Source organism: Nicotiana attenuata, unplaced genomic scaffold (assembly GCF_001879085.1).
Source record: "Nicotiana attenuata strain UT unplaced genomic scaffold, NIATTr2, whole genome shotgun sequence".
Lineage (NCBI taxonomy): Eukaryota > Viridiplantae > Streptophyta > Magnoliopsida > Solanales > Solanaceae > Nicotiana > Nicotiana attenuata.
In genome coordinates, this window is record NW_017672127.1 from 143,437 (window position 1) to 160,747 (window position 17,311).

Sequence of the window (17,311 nt, forward strand, 5' to 3'; positions counted from 1 at the left end):
TGGTCTTGTGACTAAAAAAAGAGAGAAAGATCCAAAAAATTATTGAAGTGTTGTTGGGACTATTATTTGTTGGATAGAAAATGCATCGGATTCTAGTTAAGAATGAATTATTCTATGGGAGAGGGTATATCACTAACGCGTAACTACTAAAACAGTTATTGATCATGCTCAGTGTACTACATCTCATACAATCATATGACTGTTCACACAAGAGTGACATTTGGTAGCCTTAACAAAGCATGAAACCAATGTTATTTTTCAATCATGTTGGTGCACATAGTAGAGTTTTAAGCAGCTAAATCCCATCCCTACCGTCATTTGAGCAGCATATTTTCCTTTCCTTAACATAAGTTGTACATATAGCATAATCAGGGAAGAAATATATTTATTACTATACAAGTAAGATCTGTTCAAGGACAACAACTAGCTGGAGTTGGACACCTCGTAAAAATGTTGCTGCATTAACTTGTACAATGAATACAAATGCCTGACAAAACTTCCGAAACTAACATCATAACATATAATCTTCCCCAGGTTTCACACTAATTTTGAATTACAACCTCTGTATTCAATGAGCTTCAGATGTATGTATAGCACGCATTCCATTTTTACTTCCCAAAGGATGATATACAATGCACCTGGGTTTATGTATGCGCACATCTAGTCAAAGGGGCAGAGTAATGGATTCTTATTTACACGTGCTTCTGACTATTCAACGATTAGCAGTTTCTTTACCAGTAGACTACGATAGTGATGAACAAATTGTACCATTCATTTTTCGCCTTTATGCTGCCGATGAAGAACTAAAGCTGCTTAAGGTATTAGTTGGATATTCCAAAATTATGCACACAATCCATCAGCTTAAATCAAAACCAGCATCAGCATTTATGGCATATAACAATTTCTGCTCCATCTGCTCCTTGCTGCATCATAAAGGAAATAACGGTTACTAGCAGTCTTTTCCGTGATAAAGAATAAATAAGGATGTACACTAACAGCAGTTTAGTTAGAAGCACCATATTAAAGAAACTAGTTCTTTGAAGTCGATACCACTCCAACTACATACTTATTTCTTTTGCTTTTGAAGTTGCATAAATATAACAACAATAGATGTCACCGGGACAGGGCTAACCTTCTATATGGTGGAAGCTTTAAAAGATTCATGCAAGTAGCTGATGTCGGCAATCGATCAAGAGCTTCTTCTGAAGCAGTCCCGCCCGCTCTAATCGGAAGGCAAAAATCAGAAGAAAAAAGGATTGGAAACCAAATTGAGTAAACGCTTGGAACACAGACATCATATAAAAGAGTTAATCCAACCTTTGTATGCAGAACAAAGGCTCCAAATATCTAAATCCAAGCAAGGGTCCTCGTGAACACCCTGTCACAAACCTGGACCCAAAAGGGAAATGTTACATTGTTGATTGAACTCCTACAGAACATTATGATAAACATTTCATAGTGCGTTTTGAAAATTTCTGACACAGCTCGAATACATCTTTTCCCTGTTAGGGGTCCAAAGATGCTACAGCATAGATACTATGAGATAAGTCATTTTCATACATATCCATTTTTGCTCTCTAGGAGATGCTGAAGTCCAGGAGGTAGGATCAACACATTTAAGTGGAAAACTAAAGTTCTATTCAAAAGACAAGTCAAGCTGGTTAAATGCACTAAAGATCATTTAAGCAGATGCTTCGCTTATTCCAAAACAAAAATATAGTGATCACATGGGTATCCAGAAAGAAGGAAAAAGGAGTACTAAAGAAGGTTATTTAATGCCAAAGATATTATCAAAAACAACAGCTTCTTATTCCTAAAGATGCTATTCAGAAAACAGATCATTCACAAGATATAATGAGAAACTAAGAGAATCTCGTAGGGGAAGACATAATGGTGCCATCCACTTATTTCTTTTGGGAAAATATCTTTTGTATCCATAATCAGCATTCTTCTTTTTCTCAGTTCAAAGAAAACCTACTTGTTTGCAGGCATCATTCATTGTCCAGGAAACAATCCACATCTTCAATCGTTAATAGTTTCCACAGACTTGGTCCAAAGAGAGTGAGCAAAAACAGAAGAATTCATAGAAAATCCACATGGATCTTTTCCTAAGTAATTTTCATGAACCAATCGCATTAAGCTCGTCACTGCTGGCACACTCAAGTCATCTTTTCCTACCAAAAACCTTTCCTCACAAAAACCCAACCAATTCAAACTTTTGTACATCCGACTAATTATTCAATCGGACATATGGAAACAAGAAAAATTTTACATTCCGGACAGTTTACTTCGGACAAAAACACAACAAGAAAATCTGAGAAGATATTATAAGAGAGGAAAAAGGACCAAAAAACCACATGTTCCCCTTCCACCCCTTTTGTGTTAGCATACTCAGCTATTTCAATTGAGGACGTCTTCTCAAGTTAACAACAGTGGCTATACAGTGGGTGATCTTGTAAAAATTAAGCAAACCTTTTCAGATATCTGAGTTAAAGATCCATTGATTGAAAAATGTAAAGACAATACTCACAGTACCAAAGAAGCACCAAAATACTGCAATTAAAACAAACCTTTCAGACCTCAGAGACAGAAATCCATCAGATGAAGAACAATCAAAGCACTTTACTAAGAGTAATAAAGAAATGCCAATTCACTTCCCAAATTCATGTTTACCAGGTAGGGACATACTATTTACCACAACATCATGTTTAAAGATGGCAGCAAAGAAACACATAAAGTGCAAGACATCTTATTTCATCCTAATATCAAGTAACTTAAATTATATCCTATGGGCCATTTAAACCAGATTAGCTTTAGCAGTATTAGCAGTTCCCTGTTACCGAACAACAGTGAATCAGAAACATATGAGAAGGGTAATACTTACTTCAAAAATTTCCTCTGATTTTCCAGAGAAAAGCTTTTCACAACCTCCCAGAACATATCGACAATGTAATGTTCCTGTGAGGAGTACTTCAGTTAGCCATGCACCAGCAAAAGGACATACTTCAAAATATAAAAAAATCTGAAAGCATTTATCTGATGAAACAACAATATAGCTCATTAACCTAAACAATTGTTATTTATGCTCCGCTTCTTGATAATTAGAGTCTAGCTTTATTCCAAGGTACATGAGCAGCTTAAAACCCAATCAAACATGACCTAGACCTATCAAAAGAATCATCCATGACGTAATATAGTCGAGAAGAACATAAAATCCATAAGCATTAATAGTTTCATCATCTATAGGAAGAAGAATGATACTCATTTGTTCTTTGCATTACTCTTTCGCAAGCAATCTATCACAAACAATATAAGGACTGTTTGAGGAGATTTTGCCGCTCCTAACTTAGAGACTTTTTAAACATTACTTATTGATTTTTGGTCAAGATTCTATAGAGGGGGGCCTTGTTGACTGTGCTACAGTAGAATGTTTAAGATTGTTCTCTTTCAGAACACCATAAACGGGACGGAGTTTTCTTCTCCTCTATGTAGTGCAAGGTTATGGACTCATGATTTGACTTATCCAGTGAGTTGGAAAGTGTGAGAGTTTAAGACATGGGAAGAAAGAATTTCTTGTATTCATTTGGTCTTACATTAGCCCTATTTATATAGGGTGTTTACATAGAACTAAACCCTTCTCTACAATGTGGGAGACTATACAAACTACTATACATACTAACTCTCTAACACTCCCCCTCAAGCCGGTACATATAAATCATATGTACCGAGCTTGTTACATATGTAACTAATATGAGGACCCGTGAGGGACTTGGTGAAAATATCTGCAAGTTGTTTGACTTCACAAATTTTATAACAATATCTCCGAAGAGTATCTTTTCTCCCGTTAGCCAGCAGTGACGAGCTTAAGTTACAAAGTTTGTAAAGCCAAATGATCAGCTTGCTATTTTCACCAAATCCTTCATTGGTCCTTATATTAGTTACATCTGTAATAAGCTCTGACTTATATGCACCGGCTTGAGGGGAGTGTTATAAAATTAATGTATATAGTAGGCTTCGTCCCACATCGGAATAGTAGTAGTATGTATTATATAGAATGTAGACTTCTTATATTATAGTAAATGAACTAATATCAATAATAATATATTTTCCCGTGCTATTCTCACATTTAGAAGTCAACATTTTCAAATTGATAGTAAAGTTTCTAAGTACCCTCATAAGGTAGGAGTAAGGTCTGCATACACACTACCCTTCCTAGACCCTGATTGTGGGATTACACAGGAATTGTTGTTGTAGTTGATTGGTGTGCTTAATTCTGCTTTTTTCTGTGGCTAATCAAGTTGCACCTTGAGAAATATTGTAACTTGGCTAACAAAATTCTTTTTTATTATGCATGCATCTCCGGAATGCTATCTTTTTTTAACATCAAATATGCTCGGTTAAGGTAAATATTTATTCATATTAATTTTTCGATGACATATAAAGCATATGGTCAAACAATACTTACCGTACTTGCTGCCACATAGGCAACCATATATTGAACTTACAGGATGAATTATAGGGTCAACAACAAGAGTTTTGGTCATGATAGAGCAACCGAAGCGACAAAAGGTACATACACCTAGAAATTCATCTATGAAGAGATATTAGGTGAGATGCAACAATATAACATATTGATATTATTACCTCATACCATAAAATACCTATAACTACAAGTACTACATAACTAACTTATTACTAATTGTTTATCTTTGCAAATTGCAGGTTTAGAAGATATCCAATTATTTAATTCAACTACCCGGCATTGTAGTAAAATTTATTTTTTCCATTTAAATAAATGTTGTCTATATTTTAATGTCAATTGTTATTTCATAAAATTTGTTCTTGTATACAATTTATTATTGATCACAGGCCTTACTTTCTCTCACTTTGGCCAGCATGTACAGCTTCTTATCCCCGTCTTTCTCCCCCAAGCTCTTCATACAGACGTTCAAATGCCACAGTGATCTGGATCAGGGGAGTTGAATAAAAGACGAGCGTGGTAGAGTTTTGATAGATGAGGCACAGATTAGGCAGAGATGACAACCATGCTTCCATAAACTCTTGAATGAGGGGAGGGGGAGGATAAGAACATTGTGCTGGGTGATTTGGAGAACTCAGGGAGTTGTTGGGATTTTGGGTACTGTAGGCGTATAAGAGTGGGGGAGGCCGAAGGAGCGATGCGTAGGGGTAGAACGACTGGGCCAGACGAAATCCCTGTAGAATTTTGGAAGAGTGTGGGTAAGGTAGGCATGGAATGACTCTCTATGTTGTTTAACGTCACTTTTAGCACAAAGAAGATGCCTGAAGAATGGAGGTGGAGTACGATTTACGTTGTATAAGAACAAGGTTGATATTCACAATTGCAACAACTATAGGGGTATCAAATTGCTAAGCCGATGGAAACTTTGTGAGAGGGTGGTAAAAGTGAGGGCAAGGAGAAGTGTGTCTATTTCCGAGAACCGGTTCAGTTTCATGCCGGGTCGTTTGACTACGGAAGCCATTCATCTGGTGAGGAGATTGGTGGAGCAGTATAGGACAATGAAGGAGGACTTGCAAATGGTGGTCATTGACCGAGAGTAAGCATACGACAAAGTCCTGAGAGAGGTTCCATGGAGGCGTTTGGAGGCTAAAGGTGTGTCTGTAGCCTATATTAGGGTGATTAAGGACATATATGATGGAGCTAAGACACGGGAGAGGATAGCATGAGGAGACCACTTCCCGGTTGTGATGGGGTTGCATCAGGGATTAGCTCTTAGGGCGTTTTAATTTTCCTTGGTGATAAGACGCATTGACGCGACACATTCAAGGGGAGGTGCCATGGTGTATGTTATTTGCGGATAATGTAGCTCTGATTGACTAGATGCGGGATAGTGTTAACGAGAGACTGGAGGTTTGAAGACAGACTCGAGCCTAAAGGTTTCAAGCTGAGCAGGACTAAGACGGAGTACTTGGAGTGCAAGTTCATCGACGTTACCCAGGAAGCGAACATGGATGTGAGGCTTGATACACAAGTCATTCCCAGGAGAGGAAGTTTCAAGTACCTTTAGTCAATAATACAAGGGGATGGAGATATTGATGAGGATGTTACGCATCGTATCGGAGCAGGGTGGATGAAGTGGAGGCTCGCTTCCGGTGTTCTGTGTGATAAGAATGTGCTACAGAAGCTTAAAGGTAAGTTCTACAAAGTAGTGGTTAGACCAATTATGTTGTATGGGGCAGAGTGCTGGCCGATCAAGAACTCTCATGTCCAGAAGATGAAAGTAGCTGAGATGAGAATATTGAGATGGATGTGTAGGCATACCAGGTTAGATAAGATTAAGAATGAATTTATTCAAGATAAGGTAGGTGTGGCCTCCGTAGAGGATAAGATGCGGGAGGCGAGGTTGAGATAGTTGGCATGTGATAAATGATGAAAAGTGCATATTTTTGAGTATATTTGCATATTAATTCTTGTGTGTGTCGCGGGAGATTACATGATTTTCAAAGTGAAATATACTCATTATGTGTTTCTTATGTGCAGGAACGAGTTTGGATGATAAATGATCAAAAGATAACAATTCGACACAAAAAGAAGAAATTAAAGGAGTGGGAGCTCGTCTATTCTCGTGCGTGGCACGAAGTCGGACGCGAAAAAGGAGAAAAGTTAAGGCACAAAACAGCGAAGCGAAGCAAAGGCACGGAGCGCTTCGCGAAATGGAAGAATTTCAAAAGCTGGATCCGCGTCAAAGTCCGCGTCTAGACACGAAGGCAAACGCGGATCCGCGTCAAAGTCCGCGTCTGGACGCGAAGGCAAACGCGGATCCGCGTCAAAGTCCGCGTCTAGACGCGAAGGCAGACGCGGATTCCAGCTCTCCCATACGAAGTTGGATTGAAGAATTGCGCCCCTCATCAACCCTAGGTCATATAAATACATCCTAAAACACCACTTTGAAGTGGGAGACACTACTTTAGGGTTAGACAACACCCTTGGAGGCAAGAACACGCTAGGAGCAAGGAGGAAGATTTAACTACGAGTTTTTCCCCTTCTTCTTCCTATTTTATTGTTGGTTATGAATTGGAGTATTGTGTTTTCACATACTTTTATGAATAGCTAATTTATTATCTAGAGTTTTGATGGAACCTTTTGGGGATGAATTGGTTGTTATATTAATATAGTTTTGAGTTAGTTGTTAATCTCTATTTGTTCAACTACGTTTTGATTTTGGTTAATTGAAAGGATCCTCAATTAGCCGTTCCTACTTATTATGTATCTGCTTGAGAGAGAGTGCATATTTAGGTAGTTGTTTGAACAACATCACTCCCGGAGTATAGGCGAGAGTCATAACCGAGGGTTTAGAGGTTGGATTAGAGATAACGATACCTCGGGTGCGATCTAAGTGAACTGTAATATGAATCTAGCTAGCGTAGCTTGAGAGAGTGCGTCTAGTAAATTATCATAATTGCTTGAGAGAGATTTATGATAGCTGGAGAGTTCATGATTGATAGAGGCAACTAAGTCAAAGCTATAAGAAACATACAATTAATGAAATCAACAATTGGGGAAATCATAACTCTAGACCTCCTTAATTTAGTCTCCAAACCTTTGTCTCGTTAGTTGATAATTTTACTGTTTTATAGTATTTGTTGGTTAATTAGTTAGATATAAAAATCTTAATATTATAATTTAGAAATTGTTCAAACTTGTCTTCTTTGCGATATTGAACAATTATAGCGAAACCTTAGTTCTCTGTGGGATTCGACTCGGACTTTTAGACCGGATTATATTTGCAGCGACCGCTTATCCTTTTTAGGACTAGAGTTGGGCGTGATCAGCATTTTAAGAGGAGAAGCCCATGTTAGGTGGTGTGAGAGGTTAGTCTTGGTGGGCATGAGGAGGGGTAAAGGTAGGCCAAAGAAATCTTAGGGAGAGGTGACTAGGCGAGACATGGTGCAACTGAAGCTTACTGAGCACATACCCTTGATAGTAGGGTGTGGAGGTCGAGGATTAGGGTAGTCGGGTAGTAGGTAGCCGAGCGTTTTCCCTGTGTCTCTTCAGTTCGATAGCAATAGTGTTAGTATGATATCTCTTTATTCTTAGATTGCTACTACTACCTAGTATTTAATTGTTATCTTGGCTTTGGTCTTCTCTTCTTATCTTCTTGTTGTTAATTACTTGTTGCCTTTACTTCTTTTCATCCTTTCTTTAGCCAAGAGTCTATCGGAAACAGCCTCTCTGCCCTTCCAGGGTAGGGTAAGGATGCATACATCTTACCCTCGCCAAACCCCACTTGTGGGAATTTACTGGGTTTGTTGTTGTTATTGTTGTTGCGTCATACACGTGCAACGCACGTACACTAAAACTAGTACAGTAAAGAAATAATGACTATGCCACTAGAGGAGCCACTCAAAATAAGTTTTTAAGGTCCCCCTTAACAGAAGTCACAAGACTGTTTGATTTAAAACAAACATTACTCTTAATTTATTTCTAACCTGATGCACACCATGCTTTCTCCGATCCTTTTATCCATTCTAATATAACTTTTCTTTTATAATAGAATTAAAAAGTGAAATTGAAGGTATATACTTCTGCCACTTATTTTTAGAGAAACATACACAATATAATTTATCATGTGGGAACACGAGGCATTTCCCTCGCGAAAATGAGGGACACAACCCATTGCTGACATGTTAGATTCAAACAAATGGGAAACCATTATCACGAGACCCTTTACAGAAGAGATGGAAGAAAGTGAAGCAAAAAGCAAAAGCACCTTATGGTAACCTCCTGTATAATTGGTATGAGCTCGAAGGTCATCAATGTCAATGCCATCAAGTGATCCAGAAATAAGAAGCTGAAAACAGGGCCAAAAGTGAGAGGCAGAAAGCTAGATCTCTTACTCATTAAGAACATAACAACTACTAGAAGTCTAGACCAAAAGAACACCAAAACAATTTTCACCCATTGGATAATTTTTCAGATATGTCATCTTTCAGACAAGTAATTTCAGCAGTTCTCCTGATTATGTATTTTAGCTTGTTAGATAATGAATGTAGACATAATCTGAATGTAGACATAATCTTATGTAATATACATAGCTAGCATAATTATAGGGATTCACAGCAGATTTATAGGATTTCCTTTTTGATTCTTTCCATAGTTAAGGCTCTATGTACTTGTATATATACTTGTTACTTCTTGAATACAAGATGAGAGAGATTTCTCTATTGTCTCTATACTTTACATGGTATCAGAGCCGAGCTTGCAGCTCGCCGGAATTTGTCCGCTGCCTAGCCGGAGTTTGTCTGCCGCCTTGCCGGAATTTGTTCACTGCCACGCCGAAATTTCTGCAAACTTTTGAAGTAACAGTCACAGCCTATCTAGGGGGAATCGCCTCCCTTCGATCTGAAGAAACCCACCGGATTCTAAGTTCTTGAAGTTCACGCGCCACTGATAACTTTCTGGCAGAATTTCGTCGGCAAGCACGTGGAGTCAAATTTTCTGTCCAGCTGATTTCGTTGGCCAAACCTGGTTAGACCATTCCTTTCTGCTTCCTTTCTTTGACTAGTTGTCTGATTTGGTAAGTGCTGTTATTTGGAGAGTTTCCTCTTGGATCAGACTACTTCTCTGATTTGTTGGAGCATATTTTTGGGTCTGATTAGTTATCTGAGTAATTGACTGGTGAGAAGCTTGCATCCTTAATTTTGACTCACTGTGGTGATCAATTAGTAACTTGATATTGTCTGTTGGGTCTTTCCTTATCAGAAACTTTGTTGGTCTCTATTTTTGTTTGAGTTGGGGACAAATTCGTTTGGTTCTCTGATTTGATTGAGTGGATTATTAAAGTTGAATCATGTTCAACAGATTGTTGATTTCGTATCTACCAGGATCTGTTTGAGTATCTTTTAGCTTCGGGGACCTCTGTTAGTTTAATCAGTTTGTTATTGAAAGAAAAAAATGATGGTAAAGAATAATAATGCAGCAACTCCTAGTCCAACAATCTTGGTTTCGGATGAGTTTCTAAAATTCCTTCAATATCATAAATCAGTTAAGGAATCTTCTTCAGTTACTGCCTTGTCTGGGTCAGATAAAACATGTCTTATCACCTCTTCCAATAAATGGGTGATCTCTTCCAATAAATGGGTGATCGATTCTGGTGCTACAAATCACATGACAGGTAATCCAAATATTTTTTCTAGCTTTCGCTCACATAAAGCACCCTCTCCGGTTACTGTAGCTGATGGATCAACTTGTAGCAGTGTTGCATCTGGGACTGTTAAACCAACTTCCTCTATTACCCTGTCATCTATATTAAGTCTACCAAACTTGGCCTTTAACTTGATTTCTGTTAGTAAAATTACCAAAGACCTTAATTGTTGTGTTGCATTCTTTCCCGGTCATTGTTTGTTTTTAGATCTTAAGACGATGCGGGTTATTGGTAAAGGATATATATCTGGTGATCTCTACATTCTTGATGAATGGGAGCCACGGTCTGTTGCATGCTCTAGTATCGTGTCTCCTTTTGAAGCACATTGTCGACTTGGACATCCCTCTTTGCCTTTGTTAAATAAGCTCTGTCCTCAGTTTCAGAATATTTCATCATTGGATTGTGAGTCATGTCGATTTGCAAAACACCATCGCATCTCGTTAAGTCCAAGGGTTAATAAACGAGCTGAGTCAGCTTTTGAGTTGGTCCATTCTATCATTCTGATGTTTGGGGACCATGTCCGGTTGTTTCTACAACTTGGCATAAGTATTTTGTCACTTTTATAGATGATTTTTCTCGAATGACTTGGATTTACTTTATGAAGAGCCGCTCTGAAGTGTTTACTCATTTTTCTGCCTTTTGTGCTGAAGTCAAAACTCAATTCAATGCTTCAGTACGTACTCTAAGGAGTGATAACGCTAAAGAATACATGTCAGAGTTATTTCAGTCCTACATGAGACAACATGGTATATTACATCAGTCTTCATGTGTTGATACACCCTCTCAAAATGGAGTTGCTGAGAGGAAGAATAGGCATCTACTTGAGACAGCTCGAGCACTTTTGTTCCAAATGAAGGTTCCTAAACAGTTCTGGGCTGATGCGGTTTCTACGGCTTGTTTTCTGATTAATCGCATGCCATCTAGTGTACTCGATGGTAATGTGCCTTATAGTGTTCTTTTTCCGAATAAGTCATTATTTCCGGTGGAACCTAAGGTGTTTGGAAGCACATGTTATGTTCGAGATGTTCGACCATCTCTTACCAAGTTGGATCCCAAGGCTGTGAAGTGTGTTTTCCTGGGCTATTCTCGCCTTCAGAAGGGGTATCAATGTTATTCTACTGAGCTTGGCAAATATTTAGTGTCAACTGATGTGGTATTTTCAGAGACTACACCATTCTTCTATGCACCTCCCATTTCTACAAGCCAGGGGGAGGAAGATGAGTGGCTAGTATATCAGGTTACCCGTGCTTTGACAGAACAATCAAATGATACTCTTCGATCTCCCAGTTCTTCTATTAAGCACCAATCGACTATTATGCCTTCAGTACCTGCTCCAACAAGACCTGCAATTGTTCAAGTTTATTCGCGGAGGCGAGAGACAAATGATACATGTCCCGCACCAGTTCCTGCATCATCTGATTCTTCTTTGCCTGATCCTCCAGATAACCTTGATCTTCCTATTGCTCTTCACAAAGGTACACGTACTTGCAAATCGACATATTCTGTTGCTAACTTTGTTTCCTATGACCACTTATCCTCTACGTCTAGATCTATGATTGCTTTTCTAGACTCAATCTCCGTACCCAAAACAGTGCAAGAGAGGCTTTGAATCATCCCGGATGGTCTGATGCAATGCTTGAGGAAATACATGCTTTAGAGGACAACCACACATGGGGTTTGGTAGATTTACCAAAGGGAAAGAAACCAGTGGGATGCAAGTGGGTCTTTACAGTTAAAGTTAATCCAGATGGTTCTGTGGCAAGACTTAAGGCCAGACTTGTGGCGAAAGGGTATGCTCAGACTTATGGGGTGGATTATTCTGACACCTTCTCCCCGGTTGCCAAACTCACTTCTGTCCGCTTATTTATTTCTCTAGCTGCGTCCGAGAATTGGCCTTTACATCAGTTGGATATCAAGAATGCGTTCCTTCATGGTGATCTTCAGGAGGAAGTGTATATGGAGCAACCACCCGGTTTTGTTGCTCAGGGGGAGTATGGGAAAGTCTGTCATTTGAAGAAGTCCTTGTATGGCTTGAAGCAGAGTCCACGAGCTTGGTTTGGCAAGTTCAGTGAGGTAGTTCAGGAGTTTGGGTTGAAAATGAGTAAGTGCGATCACTCAGTCTTCTATCGGAAATCAGTAGCTGGGACTATTCTCCTCGTTGTATATGTTGATGATATTGTTATCACAGGAAGTGACTATGCTGGGATTTCTTCCCTCAAGTCTTTTCTGCATACTAGGTTTCATACAAAGGACTTGGGCCAGTTGAAATACTTTTTGGGAGTAGAAGTAAATAGAAGCAAGAAGGGAACTCTTTTGTCTCAGAGAAAGTACATTCTTGACTTGCTTGCAGAAACTGGAAAGTTGGCAGCTAAACCTTGCAGTACTCCAATGGTTCCTAATGTGCATCTTATGAAAGATGATGGTAATCCTTTTGACGATCCAGAGAGATACAGGAGGTTAGTTGGGAAATTAAACTACCTTACTGTGACTCGTCCAGATATTGCTTTTGCAGTAAGTGTTGTTAGCCAGTTCATGTCTGCACCAACGGTCAAACATTGGGCAGCTTTGGAACAGATTTTGTGTTACTTGAAAGGAGCTCCTGGACTTGGCATATTATATAGCAATCACAATCATACTCGTATTGAGTGTTTTGCAGATGCTGACTGGGCTGGATCGAAAATTGATAGAAGATCTACTACAGGTTATTGTGTCTTTGTTGGAGGAAACCTGGTATCATGGAGGAGTAAGAAGCAAAGTGTTGTATCTCGATCTAGTGCAGAATCCGAGTATAGAGCTATGTCACAGTCTACATGTGAGATTATGTGAATACATCATCTGTTGACTGAAATTGGGTTAGAGCATCCAATACCAGCAAAACTCTGGTGTGACAATCAAGCTGCCCTCCATATTGCGTCAAATCCGGTGTATCATGAAAGAACTAAGCGTATTGAGGTTGACTGCCATTTTATTCGTGAGAAGATTCAGGAGAACTTGATCTCCACTGGCTACGTGAAGACAGGAGAGCAACCGGCCAATTTGTTCACAAAGGCGTTGAATGGAATTCGAGTTGAGTACCTTTGTAACAAGCAGGGCATGATCAATATCTATGCTCCAGCTTGAGGGGGAGTGTTAGATAATGAATGTAGACATAATCTGAATGTAGACATAATCTTATGTAATATACATAGCTAGCATAATTATAGGGATTCACAGCAGATTTATAGGATTTCCTTTTTGATTCTTTCCATAGTTAAGGCTCTATGCACTTGTATATATACTTGTTACTTCTTGAATACAAGATGAGAGAGATTTCTCTATTGTCTCTATACTTTACATAGCTTTTGGATACAGTTTACCTTTCATTCTGAAATTTGCATGTCAAACTTTCTTTTTCATCTTCTTAGGCAGCATAAGGAACAACTATTTCTCAATATATTGGTGCTTGAAATTCAAATCTTTCAGGCATCTAGAAAATCCTTCTTTTCTAATCTTGTTCTTTCAGAATTGCTCAGGCTTTTTCCATCAAATCCTCTATTCTGAGCAAAATTTCTTGACAGACTACGTCATTTACTAGCTCTTTGTAAATGGCTGAGCTAATGCCAAATTGCCAATAACCTTACTACATAAAGCCCTACAAGTAGCTTCATCCAGAGTAGTCTATCATGCCTTCGTTGCGTAAGCAGGTTGGCCTGGTTTACTTTGTTAAGATATATATAGGCAGTTGAGATGCATGGGACAGGCAATTTCCTGAATTTCAAGTGCTGACAGGGTATAGCATGCTCAGGATATATTTTAGACAAGGCTAATGTCGTTTATTATGTTTTCTTCTTATAAAATGATACAACCAACAATGTTTCTGATGTGAAAGCATGTAATGTGTAACAGAAGTATAAATGCTAGCACCTGAAGTTCATGTTCATTAAACATGTCAATCCACTCCTTTTGTATTAGCTGTTGGAAGCCCCTCAGAAAATGAGAACTTTGCTGACGGATCTAGATCATCACAATTAAACAAAGTAAGCAACAACTCTAAAAGAGATATGAGGCCCACCACAGGTAAAATGCCTTGAAAGAGACATTGTAATATGCAATGTGCAGGCTGGAAAAGAAGCAAGACCAAAAGTTAAATAACCTGAAAGTTTAAACGATGGTTGGCGACAAGATGAATAAAGGTGATGACATTCTCACTAGTTACACGTATGCTTTTCCCACCAGGAAGCAGCTCCTCTTCAGTTTGCTCCCCATACTCATTGTTGACAATGACGAAGTACAACTCTAGATTTGAAACATCACCTTCGTAATGCTGAAATTTCAGAAACAGGCAAAGAGAACGATTCAATGAGCTAAAGAAATAGGTAATACGTAGAAGATAAAATGATTTACAAGAGATAAGGAAGACACCATGCCAATAGCACCCAGTCAACATCAACACGGCTGCCCCTAACCACATTTTATTTTTCAGTTTTCTCCATAGGGCTCGCCTATCCTTTTGCAGGGCCTGGGATTTTTCCCCATTACAAGACCAAAGACTAACAGAAGTAAAATATTCATAACTCCCACTCCTCACATCCTTAGAACATTACAAAAGGAAATATATGTCCGTTATTATGCCTTAGGAAGTGACACAGATGAAAATAACACAACTCTCCTTTCGAAGAAAAAATGAGGATGGCCTTTAGTGTTAGAGAACCCCTAGTTTGTCTTTAAAGACAAAATATAAAATATTGGACTGAAATGGGTAGGCGAAATGCATATTGAAGATTTGGATAGCTGACCCCGCCTAGTTTGACATTGATGCACAGCAGTTGTTGCTGTTAATTTCTGAATTTCTTGCACAGGCGATTTCTTTATGGTCTTTGCTTTTGGTTATGGATCAAAATTTACATTCCGACCAGTAATACTCGTGTGATTTGGTAGTATTATCAAGGAATCTCGTTATAAGATCGTACCAGGTCTAAGAGTGGTGTTGACTAATAATGATTTTGAGGTATTTCTCTTTCCTTTATTATTTTGGTCTTTGTCTCTCTTCTTTCTGTTTTTGGGTTGGTCAACTTTGTGAATGGTTTTCTAGCCCCTTGACTGAGCCTAAATAGTTGGTAAATTAGTGTTATCGAGGAATCTCGTTATAAGATCTAACCAGTCAAGGGGCTAGAAGACCAATCAAAAAGTTGTCCAAACCCAAAAACAGAGAGAAGAGAGACAAAAACCAAAAAAATAAAGAAAAAATGAACACCTCAATACCATTATTAGTCAAAACCACTCTTGACTTGGTAAAATCTTAAAACGAGATTCCTCGATAACACTAACTTACCAATTCAGTAAAAAAAAGTGCAAGAAAATATAAACTAAGGATGAGAAATACAAGATAAGAAGCAGCAACAGCTTGAAACACACTCCGTCTTCAACAATGGAAAATTGATTGCCATCATGAGCTTACAAGGAAACCATGAATCCTGATTATAAAGGATTTCACCGTCCAACCACCTTTGAAAACTTTTTCCTTGAAACAAAGAACTCATGGTTGTCCAAGTTGCACAGTGTAAGAAAAATGTTAGATAGTTATGAAAATAACCCTAGTCCCACATAGAATGGGAGTAGAATATGTATTGTGTATAGTTATAAATAGTGCTATTGTAAAAACACTTGATAGAATATCAATAACAGATTTTTTTCTCTCGTGCATTCTCACATGGTATCATAGCATTAGTGAGAAACTTATCGTTGTGCATCATTCCAGCGTCCGAGAAGAAAGACCTTGTCGCCGTGCAATTTTTCGACAACTTAAGAGGTTGTCCGCAACAAAATCACTTTCCATTGGTGTTGTGCAAAAACCAACACCACTACAAGACCCCTCAGGCTACGGCAACCAAACCACATTCAACCCCACGAGAAAACACCTTCCCACGCGCCCTCACATGCCGGAAAAGGGAGAAATTTGCTCGCTGACCCACACGCCGGCGCATGAGGCCTGTTTCGGCCAGGTTTTGAAAAAGTTTCTGTTGAACAGTGTGATCTACTAGTAATTCTGGGCCTACCCATACCTTTTTCTTTTTATTCCGATCACTTTGAGATTATCCCGACAACTACACTAACTTTCCGGTGGTTACCGTGATTTTTCTGACGAAGGTTCTTTTGGACAGATTACTCAAGGAGGTTATTCTGAGTCTGTCCATTCAAGTTTCATCAATTTCCGACAACCTTTTTATTCTCCGGCGAGTGAACAGTGTTTTCTCAACGAAAAAAAAAAGTGTTCTGATTTGGCATTCCAAGGTTAACCATACAACTTTTAGTCAAGAATTTGAGAAATTGGCTGTAGAAAAATGGGATCGAATACTATGAATGGTTGGATGGTTTCTCTATCGAATTATATTGAGCTCCTTAAGTACAAAGCATGTAAACATACATCTTCAAAGATAGCTTCCATTGTTCAAACAGGTAATACGTGGTTGTGTGGTGAGTGGTACTTGGGAGCTTGTTCCTCTTCCTTCGGGTAAATCTATTGTTGGTTTTCGTTGGGTGTATGCAGTCAAAGTTGGTCCAGATGGCCAAGTTGATCGCCTTAAGGCCCGTCTTGTTACCAAAGAGTATACTCGGATATTTGGGCTCGATTACAGAGATACTTTCTCTCCCGTGGCTAAAATAGCATCAGTTCACCTTTTTCTATCCATGGATGTTGTTCGCCATAGGCCTCTCTATCAGTTGGACATTAAGAATGATTTTCTTCACGGTGACCTTGTGAAGTCGAATTATCAGCTTGCAGATATTTTCACCAAGTCCCTTACTGGTTCCTCGTATTAGTTACATATGTAACAAGCTCGGTACATATAATATGTATGCACCGTCTTGAGGGAGAGTGTTAGATAGTTATGAAAATAACCCTAGCCCCATATAGAATAGGAGTAGAATATGTATTGTGTATAGTTAATAGGGCTATTGTAAAAATACGTAATAGAATATCAATAATAGATTTTTTTCTCCCGTGCATTTTCACAAAAACTTGAATAGAATGAAAAAAACGAAAAAAAAGTTAGGGGGTTGGGGGGGGGGGGGGTCAAACAGTCTTTCTATAGCATATGTCTAGTTGTCCGTATGTACACTACGAAACGCGAAAGAAAAACTACTTTAAC

The 17,311-nt window shown here is 38.7% G+C and overlaps 1 protein-coding gene across 1 annotated transcript in view; it reads right to left on the bottom strand.

The window, feature by feature from the left end:
• Positions 1-319: 319 nt before the first annotated feature.
• LOC109211957 (E3 ubiquitin-protein ligase UPL6) overlaps positions 320-17,311 on the bottom strand; it is a 60,462-nt gene continuing 43,470 nt past the window's right edge. The window contains exons 22-28 of the mRNA XM_019375559.1: positions 14,317-14,487; positions 14,088-14,177; positions 8,751-8,831; positions 2,885-2,958; positions 1,318-1,389; positions 1,133-1,222; positions 320-923 (exon numbers count right to left, since the gene is read on the bottom strand). Of these exons, the coding sequence (XP_019231104.1) occupies positions 857-923; positions 1,133-1,222; positions 1,318-1,389; positions 2,885-2,958; positions 8,751-8,831; positions 14,088-14,177; positions 14,317-14,487 (645 nt within the window). The 3' untranslated portion in view covers positions 320-856. The remainder of the gene's footprint in view (positions 924-1,132; positions 1,223-1,317; positions 1,390-2,884; positions 2,959-8,750; positions 8,832-14,087; positions 14,178-14,316; positions 14,488-17,311) is intronic.